The sequence below is a fragment of the Chiloscyllium plagiosum genome, unplaced genomic scaffold, assembly GCF_037043375.1.
Source record: "Chiloscyllium plagiosum isolate Xiang-an unplaced genomic scaffold, Cpla_swu_hap1 HiC_scaffold_34, whole genome shotgun sequence".
NCBI lineage: Eukaryota > Metazoa > Chordata > Chondrichthyes > Orectolobiformes > Hemiscylliidae > Chiloscyllium > Chiloscyllium plagiosum.
The window spans coordinates 33,470,331-33,491,600 of record NW_028270172.1 but is presented as its reverse complement, the minus strand read 5'-3'; the positions used below and the strand labels follow the sequence as shown (position 1 = coordinate 33,491,600).

Sequence of the window (21,270 nt, the reverse complement as noted above, 5' to 3'; positions counted from 1 at the left end):
CACCCTAAACCTATGCCCTCTAGTTCTGGCCTCCCCTCATAATTTTGTAAACCTCTACAAGGTCACCCCCTCAGCCTCCAACACTCCAGGGAAAACAGCCCCAGCCTGTTCAGCCTTCTGCCTATAGTACAGAAAATTTTGCTTAAACTGAAAAATAAAGAGAAATAGAATCTAACATAGGGACTGTTGGTACAAGTCATTGTTTTACAGAATTTTTAAATGCATTCATATTCAAGAAATGCTCAAATTAGATTGGATTCATCAGACAGAATATCATCTGAAAAGTTCAGGTTTGCAGCAGCTCCATTACTTGTGCTTAGAAGGAAGATGGCAGTATGTATATATGTTTAAACCCAAGATGACTAAATGTGGCACAGAAGCATTACTTCATAAGATTCCTACTCTTACAGACCTTAATCCCAACTCTCAGTGACAAACATTTTTCTAACCAGAATGATTACTGGATCCATACATTTTTCTCTGGTCACAGGAACTGATAAATTTTAGGACATCTTTCATTTGATATTGTTTCTTCAAGTTATTATTTGGATTATTTGACAAACAGGACATATCCTAACAATGAATCATTCATTGGGAATCTACAAGGTTCTCTCTTTTATGACATTGCAATCCACAGAAAAATTATGAAATTAACAGTGGCAAGATAAAATGGCTATTTCTATATTCCAAACTATTGGTTAATAAACTTTGAGGAAGTTTCTCAGCCACTCTCAGCCACTTAAGTGCTAGATCACCAACCTGGGTTAAATTTAAACTTTATTGTGACCAGTGGAGTTGGACTAGAAAAGCAAGCAGTGCACCTCTCTAACTTCAGGTCATAACAAACATAGTTTCAAACAAACATTCATGTATATATACAATAAGATAGGGTTGGATGTGAAGCCATTCTTCTGGCATTGTTCACGTTCCTCTTGATCAACTGCCAAAGTGAACAGTTTACATTATTAAATGGAAAAAAAATGTACTGACATTTCTAAACCTTTTGATGCACACCAAATACAAGCACGTTAAAGATACTAAATTTTGACACACAACTCAAAATGTCTACAAATCAGGAAAACAATATGACTTGTACCAACAGTAATCTAGTCCCACCTGCCAGCACCCAGCCCATATCCTTCCAAACCCTTCCTATTCATATACCCATCCAAATGCCTTTTAAATGTTGCAATTGTTTTAGCCTCCACTGCTTCTTCTGGCAACTCATTCCATACATGTACCACCCTCTGCGTGAAACAGTTGCCCCTTAGGTCTCTTTTATATCTTTCCCATCTCACCTTAAACCTAAGACATCTGGTTCTGGACTCCCACCCCAGGGAAAAGACCTTCTCTATTTATCCTATCCATGCCCCTCATGATTTTATAAACCTCTGTAAGGCCACCCCTCAGCCTCCGATGGTCCAGGGAAAACAGCCCTATCCTATTCAACTTCTCCCTATAGCTCAAATCCTCCAACCCTGGCAATATCCTTGTAAATCATTTCTGAATCCTTTTAAGTTTCACAACATCTTTCCGATAGGAAGGAGACCAGAATTGCACACAGTATTCGCCTAGCCAATGTCCTGTACACATGCAACATGACTTCCCAACTCCTGTACTCAATACTTTGACCAATAAAGGAGAGCATACTAAATGCTTCTTCACTATCCTATCTAACTGCGGCTCCACTTTCAAGGAGCTTACAACCTCCACTCCAAGGTCTCTTTGTTCAGCAACATTCCCTAGGACCTTACCATTAAGTGTATAAGTCCTGCTAAGATTTACTTTCCCTTACCATTAAGTGTATAAGTCCTGCTAAGATTTACTTTCCCAAAATGCAGCACTTCGCATTTATCTAATTTAAACTCCAGCTGCCACTTCTCAGCCCATTGGCCCGTCTGGTCAAGATCCTGTTGTAATCTGAGGTAACCCTCTTCGCTGTCCACTACACCTCCAATTTTGGTGTCATCTGCACACTTACTAACTATATCTCTTATGGTCACATCCAAACTATTTTTATAAATGATGAAAAGTAGAGGACCCAGCACCGATCCTTGTGGCACTCCAACTGTGACAGGCCTCCAGTCTGAAAAACAAGCCTCCACCACCACCCACTGTCATCTACCTTTGAGCTAGTTCTGTATCCAAATGGCTAGTTCTCCCTGTATTCCATGAGATCTAACCTTGCTAACCAGACTCCCATGAGGAACCTTGTCGAACACCTTACTGAAGTCCAGATAGGTCACACCTACTGCTCTGCCCTCATCAATCCATTTTGTTACCTCTTCAAAAACCTCAATCAAGTTTGTGAGACATGATTTCCCACATACAAAGCCATGTTGACTATCCCTAATCACTCCTTGCCTTTCCAAATACATGTACATCCTGCCCCTCAGGATTCCCTCCAACAACTTGCCCACCACTGATGTCAGGCTCACTGGTCTATAGTTCCCTGGCTTGTCCTTACCACCTTTCTTAAACAGTGGCACCATGTTAGCCAATCTCCAGTCTTTTGGCACCTCATCTGTGACTATCGGTGATGCAAATGTCTCCCACAGAGTTCTAGAATACATCTGATCAGGTGCTGGGGATTTATCCACTTTTACGCATTTCAAGACATCCAGCACTTCCTCCTCTGTAATATGGACATTTTTCAAGATGTCACAATCTATTTCCCCACATTCTATATCTTCCATGTCCTTTTCCATAGAAAATTCTGATACAAAATACTCATTTAGAATCTCCTCCATCTCCTGCAGCTCCACACAAAGACTGTCTTGCTCATCTCTGAGGGGCCCAATTCTCTCCCTCGTTACTCTTTTGTCCATAACGTCTTTGTAAAAACTCTTTGGATTCTCCTTAACTCTATTTGCCAAAGCTATCTCATGTCCCCTTTATGAGCTCCTGATTTCCCTCTTAAGTCTACTCCTACTGCCTTTCTATTCTTCTAAGGATTCATTTGATCTATCCTGTCTATAACTGACAAATGCTTCCTTCTTTTTCTTAACCAAAACCTAAATTTCTTTAGTCATCACGGTGGCTCAGTGGTTAGCACTGCTGCCTCACAGCACCAGGGTCCCAGGTTCGATGAATTGGCCATGTTAAATTGCCCATAGTGTTAGGTGCATTAGTCAGAGGGAAATGGGTCTGGGTGGGTTGCTCTTCGGAGGGTCGGTGTGGACTGGTTGGGCTGAAGGGCCTGTTTCCACACTGTAGGTAATCTAATCCAGCATTCCTTATACCTACCAGCTTTCCTTTCACCCTAACAGGAATATACTGTCTTTGGACTCTCATTATCTCATTTCTGAAGGCTTCCTATTTTCCAGCCATCCCTTTACCTGTGAACGTCTGCCCCCAACCAGCTTTTGAAAGTTCTTGCCTAATACCATCAAAATTGGCCTTTCTCCAATTTAGAACTTCAACTTTTACATCTGGTCTATCCTTTTCCATCACTATTTTAAAACTGATAGAATTATGATCGCTGGCCCCAAAGTGTTCCCCCACTAACACCTCAGTCACCTGCCTTGCCTTAGTTCCCAAGAGTAGGTCAAGTTTTGCACCTTCTCAAATAGATATATCCACATACTAAATCAGAAACTTTTCTTGTACACACTTAACAAATTCCTCTCCATCTAAACCCTTAACACTATGGCAGTCCCAGTCTCTGTTTGGAAAGTTTATATCCCTTACCATAACCACCTTATTATTCTTACAGATAATTGAAATCTCCTTAGAAATTGGTTTCTCAATTTCCCGCTATCTATTTTAGGGCTTTTAATACAAACCCAATAAGGTGATCATCCCTTTCTTATTTCTCAGTTCTACCCAAAGAACTTCCCTGGGTGTATTTCTGAGAATATCCTCCCTCAGTACAACTGTAATGCTATCCCTTATCAAAAACACCAGTTCCCCTCCTCTCTTGCCCTCCCTCACTTCCATCCTTCCTATAGCATTTGTATCCTGGAACATTAAACTGCCAGACCTGTCCATCCCTGAGTCACATTTCTGTAATTGCTATGATATCCCAGTCCCATGTTCCCAACCCATTCATTGAGTTCATCTGCCTTCCCTGTTAGACCTCTTGCATCGAAGTAAATGCAGTTTAATTTATCAGTTCTACCTTGTTTTCTGCTATGTCCCTGCCTGCCCTGTTTGACTCACTCCTTTTCCCAACTGTACCAGTCTCAGATTGATTTTTTTCCTCACTATCTTCCTGGGTCCCATTCCCCCACCTTACTAGTTTAAATCCTTCTGAGCAGATCTAGCAAATGGGATTAAGTATATTAGTCCCCTTTCAATTCAGGTGCAATCCATCCATCTTGTACAGGTCACTTCTACCCCCAGAAGAGATTCCAATGATCCAAAAATATGAACCCTTCATCCATACACCAGCTCCTTAGCCACTCATTAATCTGCTCTATCCTTGTATTCCTACCCTCACTAGCTCATAGCACCAAGAGTAATCCAGATATTACGGCCTGAAGGCCTCCTTTTTTAATTCCTACCTAACTTTCTACATTCTCCCTTCAGAATCTCGTCTTTTTCCCTCCCTATGTCTTTGGTTCCAATGTGTACAATGACGTCCTGCTGGTCCCTCTCCCCTTTGAGAACATTCTGCATCCTCTCTGAGACATCCTTTGTCCTGACGCCAGGGTGGCAACACACCATTCAGATTTTTTTGCTTCTGGCCACAGAAATGTCTTCTGTGCCTCTGACAAGAGTTCCCCTATCACAATCGATCGCTTAGAACCCGATGTACCCCTCATTACATTAGAGCTTGTCTTGATACCAGAAACTTGGCTGTTCATGCTACATTCCCCTGAGAGTCCATCACACCCAATAGGGCAATTAAAGATTAGGAAGAAAGCTGGCTAGAAAAAAAGGCTAAAAGTAATGTGAGTAGCAAGGCAGGCATTTAAGCAGATATCTCATAACAAATGAGCAAAAATGTATTCCATTTAAAAAGGATTAGATAAAAAAGTTGAATGACCTGTGGTTAACAAAGGTGGTCAAAGAGAATATCCAATCCGAAACTAAGGCGAAACTAATCCAAAAAGTGGCAAAAACTAGCAGTAAGACAGGGGATTTTTTTTTAAAAGAACCAGCAGCAGATGACAAAATAAATTGGTCAAGCCTGATTTTTCTTTCACACAGCCATCCTAACCGTATCCTGTTATTTCTTGGATAATACTTATAATATTTTCTCTGTGCCACATTTTAAATTAACTAGCTTATATTTCCTTCTGTCTCACTCTCTTTTTGATTTAAAAAAAGAGGGGCTGCACGGTGGCTCAGTGATTAGTATTTCTGCCTCACAGAGCCAGGGATCTGGGTTTGATTCCAACCTCAGCCGACTGTCTGTGTGGAGTTTGCACTTTCTCCCGTGTCTGCATGGGTTTCCTCCAAGTGCTCCAGTTTCCTCCCACAGTCCAAAAATATATAGGGTAGGATAATTGGCTATGCTAAATTGTCCATAGTGTTCAAGGATGTGTGAGTTAGGTGCATTAGTCAGGGGTAAATGTACAGTAATAGGATAGGGCAATGGGTCTGGGCGAGTTACTCTCCCTAGGGACAGTGTTGTTGTTTCCTATATTTATATTCCATCTTTATATTTTGTCCAATCTATCCAGAACTGAGAACATCCTGACAGAAACTGAGATCTTTCTACGTACTGACAAACATTTGTACCACATGCACCAAAAACAGACTTTTTCATTTTTCATATTGCAATTTGTGGGATTATGCAGCAAATTGGCTGCAATAATCTGCACTAGAACAGTGATTACATTTCAAGTTACATCATTAGATATAAACAGCTTTGGGATGTCCCAGTACTATATAGATATAATATAAACAGACCTTTTCTAATATCAACTCTTTTCCATCTTTTTGCCTATAATCAAGATGTGGGATATAATTTACTACTGTAATAGATTAGATCAGATTGTTCTGATCTTATCTCGAACCCAATTCACCACACACAGCAGACCGTTAGCTACATAAACACAAACTGTCTTGAAAGGAATGCTCTTGTCATTTAAATAAACACACCACCTCACTTCCACCATTGTGTTTCATTACTGGGGTAAGAGGGAAATCAGTGCAGAGACTCTACAGCAAATCTAAATGTAAATAAGAAAAACTGCATTTATCTCCATTTATTAACCAGTTTGAAGATTGTTGAATAATTTAGAGGTTAATGTGGAGAAAACTATCTGACTATTCTACTTCAATCCTCTTGCCAGTTTTCCCTGAGGTAATTCTTTGACTGTAACAGAGGTAGAAGAGAGGGTTGAATCCTTCATATGTTCTCTTTACTTGTATTAATTTAAACACAGCAAGACATCCAACAGGGATGACCAAAGTGAAAGGAAAAGGGCAGCTTTTCTTGAAGGGGGGTATTCAGCAGAAGACTTTTCTGGTTTTGATCCCTCAAACCCTTTTGTCACATGAACAAAAATCCTGCTTCTCTTCAGTTAGCTGTCTCTAATATGATTTGAATATTTTCACAATATCTTTGACCTGAACATTTGTTTTCTTCCAATATGTTTCCTTTTGCTTCTTCACCACTCCTTTATCTTCTCTATTACCGGAGTCTCATCATACTTCCAACCTCATATTCTTCCCTCTACACGCCTCCTCACTCTCACTACTGCTTCTATTTCTCGGAACTCTGTTTAGCTTCTACATATAATTCACTTGAAGCTATATAAAACTGCTACAGATTTAAATGCATGTTCATCGATTTTTTTTATATAAATTGGAAGGAACACTCATGATGCCACTCACAGAAAGGACAGACTTTTGCTTATAACAAAACTTTTGTTTCTACTGTGCAGCTAATGAACTATTTCAAAAATAGTCATTATAATGTTGGAAAATCCTATAGGTAATTCTTATACAGGACTTCACTAACAATAAACAGAGTAATTACTAAAAGATGTGGTATTGTTGGCGAGGATATAGGAGGAGTTTGTCTACTGTTCTTCTCGGATAGCCATTTCATTTCAGCAATTTTACTGAACGGTAATTAACTAAAGCATTAATGGGTTTTCCCTCTCCACAGATGCTACTATTTCTCGTACTTCTATTTACTGCTGTTATTTAATAGTAGACTATTTCTAAGAACAAACTGCCTTGCCAACCAAATTTTTACTTAAATGTGATAACCTAAAGTTACTGGGAAAAAAAAACTTCTTTTTAAAAAACCACAAGTGGACTGCCTGAACTGAACACCCAATCCCCACAATATCAGATTTAGAATATTCCAGATATCTACTACACTGAAGGATCATATTTCAAAGTTACTCCTTTGCTTCATAGTGTTAAAATTAGGATATGGAAATAAAGCATCAATATTGCTTGTAGAGAAGCGTTACAGTATTCTTGATCTACCAATAGCGCAATCCAAAAGCTTTATTGCAATTCACAAATAAACCCAATCTCATTGCTACACGTTGATTCAATTATGCCTTTTTAAAAGCACGTGCATAATATTTTTGTCACCTAAAAATTAATTTCTTGATAAATATAAATCACAGGGATTCTAAACTTGTAAATTAATTATGATTAACATATAACTCGAGCAAAAAACCACCTCTCACTGTCCACCACAAAAAAAACCTTGTTTTTTTCTCATTTACCTTTCCAGTAGAACATAACAGTTTTAGAATGTCATTTGTCATTGTGCTCCTATGCCAGATTTGCATTTCAATTGTTGTAAGCTACATTTATGCTGCATTTGACTAAGAAATAATAGTAATATCATCAGCTGACATTTTTAGAATGAAAACATTCCTACTGAGACTAGTCTTTGATCTGGCAGAACAGACATTTATATAACAGCTAGAAACACAAATTCATTGGACAGAAAGTTATATTGATGCAAAGAGCTTGCTTTCACAGAAGGAAATTCAGCAGGCAACTGACGGATCGACAATAAGGTAAAAACGGATGCTGTGCTCTTCCAGCACCACTAATCCAGGATCGACAATAAGCCTGCCCTCCAATCTGAACATGCTGGAGGCAGACTAAATTGGTGCTCAATGGGACTTCTGCACTTCAGTGGAAGGCGATCTCATCTTCTAGAGCTGCTAGGTACATTACCTTGCACTCCAAATTAAAGCTACACACCCACCCAGGCCTACTTTACAGTTGCATGGCAATATGATATTGGAGTCAAGGCAAAATACTGCAGATACTAGAATTCAAACAGACACTGCTGGGAAAACTCAGCAGGTGTGGTATAGAAACAGAGTTAATGTTTGATTCCAGAATGATTCTGCTTCAGAACAAACAAGTGTTGAAAATTTTATTTTCTTATTTTGACAGAGGCAGTGTATGAGACAAAAGGCTTTGGGGCAGAATGAAAGAAAAGTGAAGACGACATAATGCAATCAGTTGTCTGTTCTCCGTTTTTCTTACATTCCCTCCCTCCCCCCCCACCCTTGCCATTTCTGTCTCATTCATATCTTGCTTATTTTGCTCTTAATACAGAGGACTCATTCCCTCTTTTTCACACCTTGATTTATCATTTACAACTGTTTCTCTTTCTCCATCTTAATTAATTCTTTGTCTTTTGCACTGGGCCTCTGCCTCTACCAAATTTTTATATTTATTAAAAATTCCAACTTCTTTCATATATACCAGACTTGAAATGCTAACTTTCTTTCTACAGATGCTTCCAGACCTGCTGAGTTTCTCTAGTATTCTATTATTGGGATTAACTGGAATTGTAACAAGTTCAATTGACTCAAATAGTTGAATATTGCTAGAAAGAAAAGGCTCATTCTTGTTGCAGCTTTTCACTGGGCACTTATTAGGGAAATGACCAAGAAATACTTAGATCACAAACATTGTCACTTACTCACCATGCAAGGTAGATGCTGAAATAGGGACGTATCAAAACCATCCTGTAGGATAATAGCTAATAACCAGAAGATTTCTCACCATATATGGTGCAAAATTATGAAGGGACATAAGGTTGCCATTTTTGGTCCTGAAAAATGCCTGGTCTACCTTAGATTACCCTTGAAGTGTAAGATAGCTCAAATATTTCATCAACAAATGAAGCTAGCTGCTTCACATTAATACTATGCAAAAGGAAACATGAGTGCTGCTCAGGTTGCCATCAAGCCAAATGACTTTTTACCTACCATACAAATGAGAATATAGTATAGGGGTAATTTCAATGTTATGATGTTGGGTATGGTGGCCATATGTCCCAAAGGCTGGCAAATTGCATCAATAGCATATCCCTTTGGCTGTTAGCAAAAAGCAAGGTGTTGACTGTACCCAACCAACTTGTACTTAGAAAACTCTTATAATAATTGATTCTGAAATTCAACAGCATTTGCTACATAATCCCAAGTGTGCAAAGAGTCATGTTAGCAATTAATTTAAAGATTGTCAGCTAGGGTTGCAACATGGCACTATTTACATGTGCTGACAGCTATAAATATTGATTCACAGGGCACTATATTTTGCAAACAGAATATGGATAAATACTGTGCCTAATTCAATGCAGCAAAACAAGTATCAGTCACTGTGATTTCCCTCTCTCAGGGCAATGTTTTGAACAATCAGTCAACTTGCCTTGAATAACATAGATATTTAAACAAAACATAGCAGTTAACTGTCAGTCATCATCATTAAGATACATTCTCCATGTCAACAACTCTACCAAAGTCCACTTACTGACCAATCAGCAGTCTCCTCTCATTCTGTGTAAAGGTTATTTCCCTTTACTTTGTTATTACGTGAATTACCCCGCTGCGTACAAAGCAAAACGTGTTGGTAAGATGTGGCTTTTACAGCTGTCCTCAAGTTCTAAACTACCGAAAATTATTTGTATACCTGAATTACTTCAATGTGTTGTTTTATGTTCTCAGTTTCAATGCCAGCCCATCTATCAAATTACCGAAGTGAGCTCAGGGTGTGTGGGAAGATGCTAGGCTGAGTAACCACCCTTGTTTCAGATGCATTCCACTTATCTGGAACACCCCAGTGGGGGTACATAAAATCCAACCCAATGCCTGTATACTGTTAGAAAGGGAAGCATGTTAACTTTAGTCAAGTTCAGGTATTGAGTGTATTTCTACAGTTTTGCCCCATTCTGTTGAGAATACCAAATTTCTGAAGCTGCTCAAAATGAACAAACAAATGAACATAAATATTTCTTTACTGAAAAGAAAATATTTCAGTCTTTTGTCTTAGTCAGAGCTATGACTTAGTTTTCTAGACTTGTGTTTCTTCTTTTTCTTCTTTTCCTTCTTTCTCTTCTTTTCTTTTCTCTTTTTCTTCTTTCTGTGCCTATCTATAGAATCTGACGAGCTGGAACTGTTACTGTCTGATGTGGTGTCCTCTAACATCTGTTTCAGCTGTTGTATCCTAAAAGAAAGTGTCACATTACAGTAATTAGAACAATCAACCACGCTCACTCAGAATTTTGTTTTCAAATGAGTTATTCTTTATTTTGACTATGATGTTCAATTACCAGAGAAAATCTATTCAACTTATAAAAAATTTACGCAATTTACGCAAATCATCAATAGGAGAAAGGTTCAAGCAATTGCCTAATTAACATCTGCAATATACATTAATGACTTGGATGAAGCAACCAAAGCCAAGTTTATTTGTGCTACAAAGATAGGTAGGAGAGCAAGTTTTTAAGATGCAAAGTCTGCTATGGAATGTAGGTGAAGTGTGTGAGGAAAACAATTGGCATGTGACTTATAATGTGGCAAAAAAAAAAGTTAACCATTTTGGTTGGAAGAATTGGAAAAGTGAAATACAGGTACACAATCCTTTATCCAAAATTCTTGGGGGCAATTGTTTTTCAGAATTCAGAATTTATCGGATTTCAGAATAAATGACATTTTCACAATGAAATAAAACAAAATTACCTAACAGCAGATGCACTTGTGAATAGTACGAGTGATGAGACACAATTGATGCCTGCCAGTGCTGGGCCACGCTGCCACGTCACATCTGAGTGATGTGGTTCAAGTGGGTGTGGAATTGAGCCACCTATTTGCACGCCAAAACGACACTCCATACTCCATGAAAAACATTACGGATTTTGGAGTTTTTCTGATTTCGAAATTTCGGACAAAGTACAGGTACACAATCCTATGTTTCAGTACATTCTGTTACATCTAAGGTCAAATATATTTATCATACTGGTGAGGACTATATTTTTCCTCATGGTTGTGCAACTGAGGAACTCTGCCTCAGAAGGTAGTAGATAGGATACAAAATATTTTCAAAGGTGGTGGTAGATTTACTCCCTTATTCTAAGGTCACTGGGGATAGATGGGAATGTGGAATTCAAAACAAACAGATCAGCCACGTTTTTACTGAATAGTGAAGCAGGGTTGAGGAGCAGAATGGCCTACTTTTGCTCCCAATTAGTGTGCCTGGAAATAATTAGGAAGCTTTATTGCAGGAGGAATGGAATCTCGAAGTAGGGAAGTCATACCACAAGACTAAAGGATGTAGATGTGACCTCACTGAGTACTGCACACAGGTTTGGTCCACTATTTCAAGGAGAGATTTTTTTAAAATGAGAAAATGAGAGTAAAATATTATGAATTCCTAGTTTTATATTCTTTAGCACTTCTTAAATAATGGAGTGACATTGGCAGTTTCGAAACTAAGCGAGCATTCCTGAATTAGGAGAGTTTTGGAAGATCATGACATCAACAATTTTCCCAACTGCTTCTTGTAATATTCTTAAATGTAAATAATTAGTTTTGGAGATTGTTCACACTTTAATCTCATTATTTTCTCCAACACCATAAAAAAAATTTTGCATACACTTGAACCTGGGTCTAAGAGTCAAGAAAATTGGGTACCAACTGTAAGGTACCCTTCAAGCCACTCATCCATGCTGAACTAGAAATATATTTCTTCAGTGCTGGGTCAAAACCTTGGAACTCCCTCCCTATACATTGTGGGTCCATCTATTCCAATGGACTGCAGATGTTTAAGGCAACAGTCCGTCACTACCTTCTTAATGACAGCTATGAACAGAACATAAATGCTCGCCCAACCAGCTACACACACATCCCCTGAACAAACAAAAAATACCTAAGAAAGGTCGTGAGTAGAAACCTTGGGGTTACAAGCTCTGTTGCAGCAATGGCCATCAAGGAGGCCTGACCAAGTTATAAGAGCTGCACTCTCACACTAACAGACAGGTTCCTACTGTCACAGGTTTTCCTCCCCCCCCCCCCTCACAAGAAGGCACATCAATTTTCAAGCCTCAAAATAAGGTCACAGTGGCAAAAATTTGGAAAACACTGCCCTATTGCTTTTAGGCACATATTTTAACATATCTCACTCCATGTTTTTCATGATTTCTATTGTGTTTTTAATCAGTAATAGAACAGACAGTTATTTTCACTGTCAATCTATCATAATGCTTACCTGGTTTCCTTTTCACACCGTTTGTTTTCTCTAATTAAGTCATACATGGGATCCTCATGTGCCTGGTAAAAGAATACATCACGAGTGATTTGTTTCTGGCAAGTACAAATTTTTGTACACCAACAGATATTATACTATTTTAAAATGTGTTATCTGAAACATCAAGTTAGATTACTGATTGGACATTTTGGACCATTTGGAAAGAATAGTTTGCAAAGCCAAGAGGACTAGCTGCAGCAGCAAAAACAATTGGTGCATTTATAAAGAATACAAGCTGCTTGCCGAAAGTCACTGAGTCTACAATAGTTTCAGAGAAAGGTCGCATTATCCAGTTTGTGTGTGAGACAATACAATTGGATCTGAACAATGTGGATCTGATTTTTTTCCCTCCTTGGAAGTGGCAACAAAGGTGGTGAGGAAAATATGTGACAATATGTTTCTGTAGAAAGACTCACCCCCTCCTTGCCAACTCATTTAATGATTGGCAAAGACAATCCAAAGGTGACTTTCTTGACCCACCACCAATTAAAACCCCTAATTGGTCAATTAATGAACGCTTGAGGCCTCACCTCTGCACTGACTCAATCATCTATCTCTCCAAGATGACAAGAAAGGGGGCTAGTTTCCCAACTGGGAAACCAGGCCAACGGGCTTGCTGGGTTAGGCATTTGGAAGCATGGAGGAGGGATGGTCTCTGAAAGCCACCCCTCTACTCTTGCTTCTGTCTCCTATGCTGCAGGAATATGGGAAGTACTTACATTCCCACGGCTAGATATCCTAAGTAGGGCATAATATTGTAAATGAGCTGATTGCCGAGAGGTTTGACTTTTTTTTCCCATCAGCGGGAGGGTAGTTGAGTTAGTCAGCACAGAAAGCGCTTGTCCCAAACTCTGAAAACCAAAGAAAAATTCTGCCCAGAGAGACAGAAATAGAACTTGCCTGTAGCAACAGTCTTTGCCCTGTCATTCGTTTCATTTTTTCTGAATGCCTCGACAAGTTTGCAAGTTGCAAATCTAAGTCGTAAGCTTCATTATAAATGGTGAGCTCCTAAAGGGAGAATTCAAAATCTATCACCAATATGACCAGAACAAGAAAATTTAGCTAGTCATAACTGATCCAGGAATGCATCTCAGTGTTGAAAGCATGTGCAGAAAATGACTTTGTTCCAAATGCTTTCTGTAGCCAGTTTGTAAATAACCTTTTTCTGAATTTAATGGTACTTGGCTAGAGACCTTTTAAAATAACACTGCAAAGTTTTAAGTACTTTTTTTCAGAATTGGAGATTGTGTATGTGTATATGTTAATTTTCAAGAGTGATAGTTATATGTGTGCAGTGTAAACCTTTGCTACTAATCTTTACATTTTGTTTGCAATAACCTAGTTATTGTTATTTTGTTACTCAAGGAAGCTGGATGACTTGTTTCTGATATTGAGGCAAATATGTTTTATTTATTATGCTTGGCAACATCACTTCCTTTTTAAATTCAAGGCATGTTGCCTTCTGTGGAGGAATGGGATCTACCTCATCCTAATATAGTGTAATGAAATGTTCTACAGTGCTTTTGGGAAGAATTATGTTTATTATCAAAACAAAAACAGAAAATGTTGGAAATAGTCAGATTGGACAGCATCTGTGGAGGAAAAAAAACGTGTTTCACATGACTTTTCATTCGAAATGAAAAAGTCAGGTGTAACAGGATTTCAGAAATAATTTGGAGGAGCCGGTGTTGGATTGGGGTGAACAAAATCAAAAATCACACAACACCAGGTTATAGTCAAACAGGTTTATGTGAAATCACGAGCTTTCGGAGCAACGCTCCTTCATCATGTGCAGTGAGAAACACCGACACAGAGTTTACAGGAAAAGAGATCATACAACTGATGTAACTGCAGAGAAGAAACCTAAAATGGCTGATGGAGAACTCTGTTAGAAAGGAAATGCAACTTTCAATTGATTAAGATGCAAATTTAGTAAGTGTTTCAAGTCACTGTCCCGAGATAATTAAAGATTAACTCAATGTCTGTCTAACTTTCCAAACTTCCATCAGGCAGAGATACAAAAGATGACATTTTAGGTCAGACACTGAATTGTAGATGTGAGGCCTCGTTCAGAACCTGTCTCCAAGTTTTAAATCAGATAGTCTTGTTCCAAAAGCAGGAATTTAAAAAAGGCCACACTGACTATTTGTGACTAGAAATTGTGTGTTTTTTCAAATAAAATAGAAGGTATCTGCAAATAAACATCTTGGTTGAAACGCTTCACCCCACTGATTGATGTGTATGAGTGTGTGTGCGAGACAGAATGTGAGAGTTCAAAGTTTGTGCGAAGATTTGTAGCTCGGGTGCTCGTTGTTGTGGTTCTGTTCGCCGAGCTGGAAGTTTTTGTTGCAAACGTTTCATCCCCTGGCTAGGCGACATCATCAGTGCTTGGGAGCCTCCTGCGAAGCGCTTCTTTGATGTTTCCTCCGGTGTTTATAGTGGTCTGTCCCTGCTGCTTCCGGTTGTCAGTTTCAGCTGTCCGCTGTAGTGGTTGGTATATTGGGTCCAGGTCGATGTGTTTGTTGATGGAGTTTGTGGATGAATGCCATGCCTCTAGGAATTCCCCGGCTGTTCTCTGTCTGGCTTGCCCTATGATAGTAGTGTTGTCCCAGTCGAATTCATGTTGCTTGTTGTCTGCGTGTGTGGCTACTAAGGATAGCTGGTCGTGTCGTTTCGTGGCTAGTTGATGTTCATGTATGCGGATTGTTAGCTGTCTTCCTGTTTGTCCTATGTAGTGTTTTGTGCAGTCCTTGCATGGTATTTTGTACACTACATTAGTTTTGCTCATGTTGGGTATCAGGTCCTTTGTTCTGGTGAGTTGTTGTCTGAGCGTGGCTGTTGGTTTGTGTGCCGTTATGAGTCCTAGGGGTCGCAGTAGTCTGGCTGTCAGTTCTGAGATCTTCCTGATGTATGGTAGTGTGGCTAGTCCTTTTGGTTGTGGTATGTCCTCGTTCCGTGGTCTTTCTCTTTCGTGGCCATCATACAAACTGGCCAAAGAACTACAACAGAAACTGAAACACCTGGTCAGCGGATCCAAACACTCTATACAATCAACACAGGAATTCTTGGACATCATCAGAAATATACACATAGACAAAGAAGAAACCATGATATCATTCGACGTGACGGCACTGTTCACTTCGATTGATAAAACCCTAGCCAGAGAAACAATAGCCAACCTACTGGACATACAGAACAGAAAACAGGACGCTGAACCTATCAACAAAGACGGCATACTTAAACTACTGGACTTGTGCCTCACACTTCACATTCAACAACCAGATATACGAACAAATCAACGGAACACCCATGGGATCACCAATCTCGGGACTCATAGCAGAGGCAGTTATGCAAAGGTTAGAACAAACATTCCTACCACAAATTCAACCCAAACTCTGGGTCAGATATGTCAATGACACGTTTGTAATCATTAAAAACACGGAAATAGAAAAAACACACCGGATCATCAACACCACACTCACAGGAATCCGATTCACGAGAGAAGAAGAAAAGGATAGCCAACTCCCATTCCTAGACGTGATGGTACAGAGAACACCGAACGGAGAATTCACTACAAGGGTATACAGGAAAGCCACACACACAGACCAAGTCCTAAACTATGAAAGTAACCACCCCAACACACGCAAACGAAGCTGCATCAGGACACTATTCAAAAGGGCCACAACACACTGCAGTACACCAGAACTGCAAAAAGAAGAAGAGGAACACCTATACAAGGTATTCGCCAAAAACGGATACCCACGCAACTTCATCAACAGATGCCTAAGAGAAAGACCACGGAACGAGGACATACCACAACCAAAAGGACTAGCCACACTACCATACATCAGGAGCATCTCAGAACTGACAGCCAGACTACTGCGACCCCTAGGACTCATAACGGCACACAAACCAACAGCCACGCTCAGACAACAACTCACCAGAACGAAGGACCCGATACCCAACATGAGCAAAACTAATGTAGTGTACAAAATCCCATGCAAGGACTGCACAAAACACTATATAGGACAAACAGGAAGACAGCTAACAATCCGCATACATGAACATCAACTAGCCACGAAACGACACGACCAGCTATCCTTAGTAGCCACACACGCAGACAACAAGCAACATGAATTCGACTGGGACAACACTACTATCATAGGGCAAGCCAGACAGAGAACAGCCAGGGAATTCCTAGAGGCATGGCATTCATCCACAAACTCCATCAACAAACACATCGACCTGGACCCAATATACCAACCACTACAGCGGACAGCTGAAACTGACAACCGGAAGCGGCGGGGACAGACCACTATAAACACCGGAGGAAACATCAAAGAAGCGCTTCGCAGGAGGCTCCCAAACACTGATGATGTCGCCTAGCCAGAGGACGAAACGTTTGCAACAAAAATTTCCAGCTCGGCGAACAGAACCACAACAGAATGTGAGAGGGCGAGGGCGGGTTCGTGGGTGAGCGAGGGGCAAGGAGTGCAGGGACATGGGTGAGGGGGAGAATGAGGGCGAGCCTGTGGGTGAGGGGGATCGCACGGGGCAGGGAGAGGGCGAGCGGGATCGTGTGGGGCAGGGAGAGGACGGGGGCGAGTGTGCGGGCCGGTGGGAGAATGAGGATGCGGGCGAGAGGGAGAGGTACCGCGAGCACATCAGTAAGAGGTCGGCAGAGCGTGTACGCGAGAGAGACAGAACGTGCATTCGAGACAGAGATCGGGAGCGTGTGTGTGTGTGTGTGCGCGAGAATGTGAGAGAGAGACTTTACGTGAGAGAGAGAAAAATGTAATCCAAAACTGCACAAACTAATTAAGGTAGAGAAGTCATAACAATTTATCAAGGTGATGCTATCAAAACAGAACAGTAAGGAAGATTTTACAGATATAGACAGTGTGATGGGGTCACCTGTCACGCGACATGAACCAAAGATCACATTTGAGGTCATCGTCATGAAGTAAATTGGTCAACATTAATAAAAAGATCCTTGATAAGATGAATGACTGGAGAAATTTGATGACAGAGAACCCCAAAAGAAATTGTGACTGGCATAGAAACATGGGAATAGGAGTGAGCCTGTTCTACCATTCAATAAAATCATAGCTGATCTGTGTCCTAACTCCATTTGCTTGCCTGGGGCACATATCCCTTGACACCTTTGCATAGTAAAAACTTGTCTATCTCGGATTTAAATTTAACAACTGAGTAAGCACCGATTGCCATTTAAGAAGAGAATTCCAAACCTCCACTATTCGCCGCATGTAGCAGTACTTCCTAACATATCTCCTGAAAGACCCGGCCTTAATTCATAGACTATGCCCCCGGTTCTTAAATCTTCAACCAATGGAAATAGTTTATCTTCATCCACTCTGTCTTTCCCTGATATATTCTGAAAACATCTTTTCTAACCTCTATCACTCCCTCAGCTTTCTAAATTCTACAGCATTAAGGGATAATCTGTCTGATTTCTTGTCATAATTTAACTCCCAAAGTCCAGGTAGCATCCTCATAAACCCTGTGGGCCAAAACATCCTTCATAAGTTGTGGGTGCTCAGAAATGCTCATAGTACTGTAAGTAGGATCTAACTAAGGTGTACAGGTGTAGTGTAACATCTGCATCCCTATACTCCAGTCCTATAGACATGAAGGTCTGCACTCCATTAGCCTTCTCGACTATTTTCTGCACTTGTTTGTGGCATTTTAAAGAGGTTTGCACCTGAACCCACCACTCTTGTTGGATATCCACGTATTTAACTCTGTACCTTCTAAAAATACTCTGATCTATTGTTCTGGTCTGGTCTGAAATGGATAACCTCATACTTGTTTATATTAAAACCAATCCACCACAGCTTTGCCGATTTACCTAATCTATCAATATCCTGTTGTAATTTTACGCTGTTGTCAACATTATCTACAATGCTAACCAGTCTTGTTTGTTGTCAGTAAATTTGGATATTTGACTTTTTATGCCTTTATCCAAGTCATTAATGAATATTGTGGATGCATGAGGTCCCAATACAGATTCTTGCAGGACACCACTAGGTCACGTACTGCCAATTTGAGTATTTATCCATTATTCCAACTCTGTTTCTTGCCATTCAAACAAACAATTTCCACCAACTCCCACAGCTACCTAGATTACACCTCTTCCCACCCTTCCTCCTGCAAAAATACCATCCCGTATTCCCAATTCCTCCACCTCTGTCATATCTGCTCCCAGGAGGACCAGTTCCACCATAGAACACACTAGATGGCCTCCTTCTTCAGAGATTGCAATTTCCCTTCCCACGTGGTTGAAAATGCCCTCCAACGCTCCTCATTCACATCCCGCACCTCCGCCCTCTAACCCCACCCCTCCAACCGTAACAAGGACAGAACCCCCCCGGTCCTCACTTTCCACCCTACCAACCTTCGTATTAACCACATCATCCGCCAACATTTCCGCCACCTCCAAACGGACCCCACCACCAGAGATATATTTCCCTCCCCACCTCTTTCCGCAAAGGCCATTCCCTCTTTGACTACCTGATCAGGTCCACAACACCCAACAACCCATCTCCCGTCCTGGCACCCTCCCCTGCCACCACAGGAACTGCAAAACCTGCATCCACACCACCTCCCTCACCACCATCCAAGGAGCCTTCCACATCCATCAAGGTTTCACCTGCACACCCACCAATGTCATTTATTGTATCCGTTACTCCCAGTGCGGTCTCCTCTACATTGGGGAGACTGGACGCCTCCTCACAGAGGGCTTCAGGGAATATCTGCACCAATCAACCCCACCGTCCGTGGCCCAACATTTCAACACCCCCTCCCACTCTGCAGAGGACATGCAGGTCCTGGACCTCCTCCACTGCCATTCCCTCACCACCTGACGCCTGGAGGAAGAATGCCTCATCTTCCATCTCGGAACACTTCAACCCCAGGGTATCGATGTGGACTTCACCAGTTTCCTCATTTCCCCTCCCCCCACCTCACCCCAGTTCCAACCTTCCAGCTCAGCATTGTCTTCATGACCTGTCCTACCTGCCAATCTCCCTTCCCACCTATCCGCTCTACCTTCCCCTCTGACTTATCACCTCCATCCCCACTCCCATCTACCTACTGTATTCTTTGCTACCTTCTCCCCATCCCACACTGCCACCCCTTCCCCCCCATTTATCTCTTCACCCTATAGGCTCCCTGCCTCTATTCCAGATGAAGGGCTTTTGCCAGAAACGTCGATTTTCCTGCTCCTCAGATGCTGCCTGACCTGCTGTGCTTTTCCAGCACCACTCTGATCTAAACTCTGGTTTCCAGTATCTGCAGTCCTCACTTTTGCCTAATTTCCTATCCATGTCAGTAATTTATCCTCAATTCCATGGACTTCCACCTTAGCTCACAGTCTTTTGTGTGTAACTTCAAAAGCCTTTTGGAAGTCCATTTAAATACCGTCCTTCAACTTACCGTTATCCAATGCCTTTGAGTAACAAAACAAAAAGGGTGTGCCCACTCTTAAAGTAGCACATACACACATCCAACTATGGGATAGGGAGACAAGGAGTGGGTAGGGGCAGGGGGAAAGGTTTGAGGTGGGTAGTAAACTATAGAATACCACTTTACTCTTTTAAACAGAAGGTAAATATACCTCCACACTCCCCTACCAAACTGTCCCCCCCATCAAAAATTCCCAGGACCCAAATGGCATGGGACTAGATACAGGATAAAACTCCCTCAGCACTGTCCCCCATCAAACACTCCCAGGCCTTCTATCAGAAAGAGGCTATTAAACTTGAAAGAGTACAAAAAAGATTCACAGGAATGTTGCCAGGACTGGAGGATTTGAGTTATAGGGAGAGGCTGAATAGGCTGGGATTTTTTCCCTGGACAGTCGGAGGCTGAGGGGGTGACCTTATCAACCTTATAAAATCATGAGGGGCATGAATAGGGTGAATAGTCAAAGTCTTCTTCCTAGGATGGGGGAGTCCAAAAGTAAAGGGCATAAGTTTAAGGTGAGAGGAGAAAGATTTAAACAGACCTGAGAGATAATGTTTTCATTCAGAGGGTGGTGCATGTATGGAACAAGCTGCCAAAGGAAGTGGTGGAGTTGGGTACAATTACAAAATTTAAAAGGCAATTGGATGGGTATGTGAACAGGAAGCATTTAGAGGGTTATGGGCCAAATAGGACTAGGTCACATTGGGATGTCTGGTCAGTGTGGACAGGTTGGACTGAAGGTTTTGTTTCCATGCTGTCTGACTCTGTTTATGATAGATGGCCTGCTATCCACAAAGGGAAAAAAAAAGTAGAAAAATCAGTTTGTACCAGGAGCAACTAGAAGAAACAGTAAATCCAACTTTATGCTTGAATATTTCAGTAGACCTTAGCTATGAAAATTTTGCGATTTACCAAAGACAGGAATTGTAAACTCAGGACTGGATTACAGTAAATCTGCTGTATCTGTCTCATCACATATCGCAAATTCGCCTATCCACACCAAAAAAAGTAACAACAAAGATCAACATCCATGGCCAAAAATTGTGTATCCGCAATTTTTAACCTATTATGAAACAAGCTCTGCACTTGTGAATTTCTCCATTTGCAGGGAATGAAATCCTTGCAGATAGGGAGGAATGATTGTACTTTCACTCTATCGGTCAGCTAGTGCACATTCGCAATCTTACCTGGCTCCTAATCCTCACTCATGCAGTACCGGGAAGTGGTGTCAGAGCCAGGCAAGTGGGCAGACTGGCGGAGGCGAGGTAATAGGCTGACAGGGCGGGGAGCCTGGAAAGAGTTTCTGGGGAGCAGGGC

The 21,270-nt window shown here is 41.0% G+C and overlaps 1 protein-coding gene across 2 annotated transcripts in view; it reads right to left on the bottom strand.

Annotated features, from left to right (window-relative positions):
* Positions 1–759: 759 nt before the first annotated feature.
* rp9 (RP9 pre-mRNA splicing factor) overlaps positions 760–21,270 on the bottom strand; it is a 38,320-nt gene continuing 17,809 nt past the window's right edge. For both annotated transcript variants that reach the window (XM_087978588.1, XM_043719212.2), the window contains 2 exons: positions 12,430–12,491; positions 760–10,389 (listed from right to left, as the gene is read on the bottom strand). In XM_087978588.1, the coding sequence (XP_087834714.1) occupies positions 10,212–10,389; positions 12,430–12,491 (240 nt within the window). In that variant the 3' untranslated portion in view covers positions 760–10,211. The remainder of the gene's footprint in view (positions 10,390–12,429; positions 12,492–21,270) is intronic.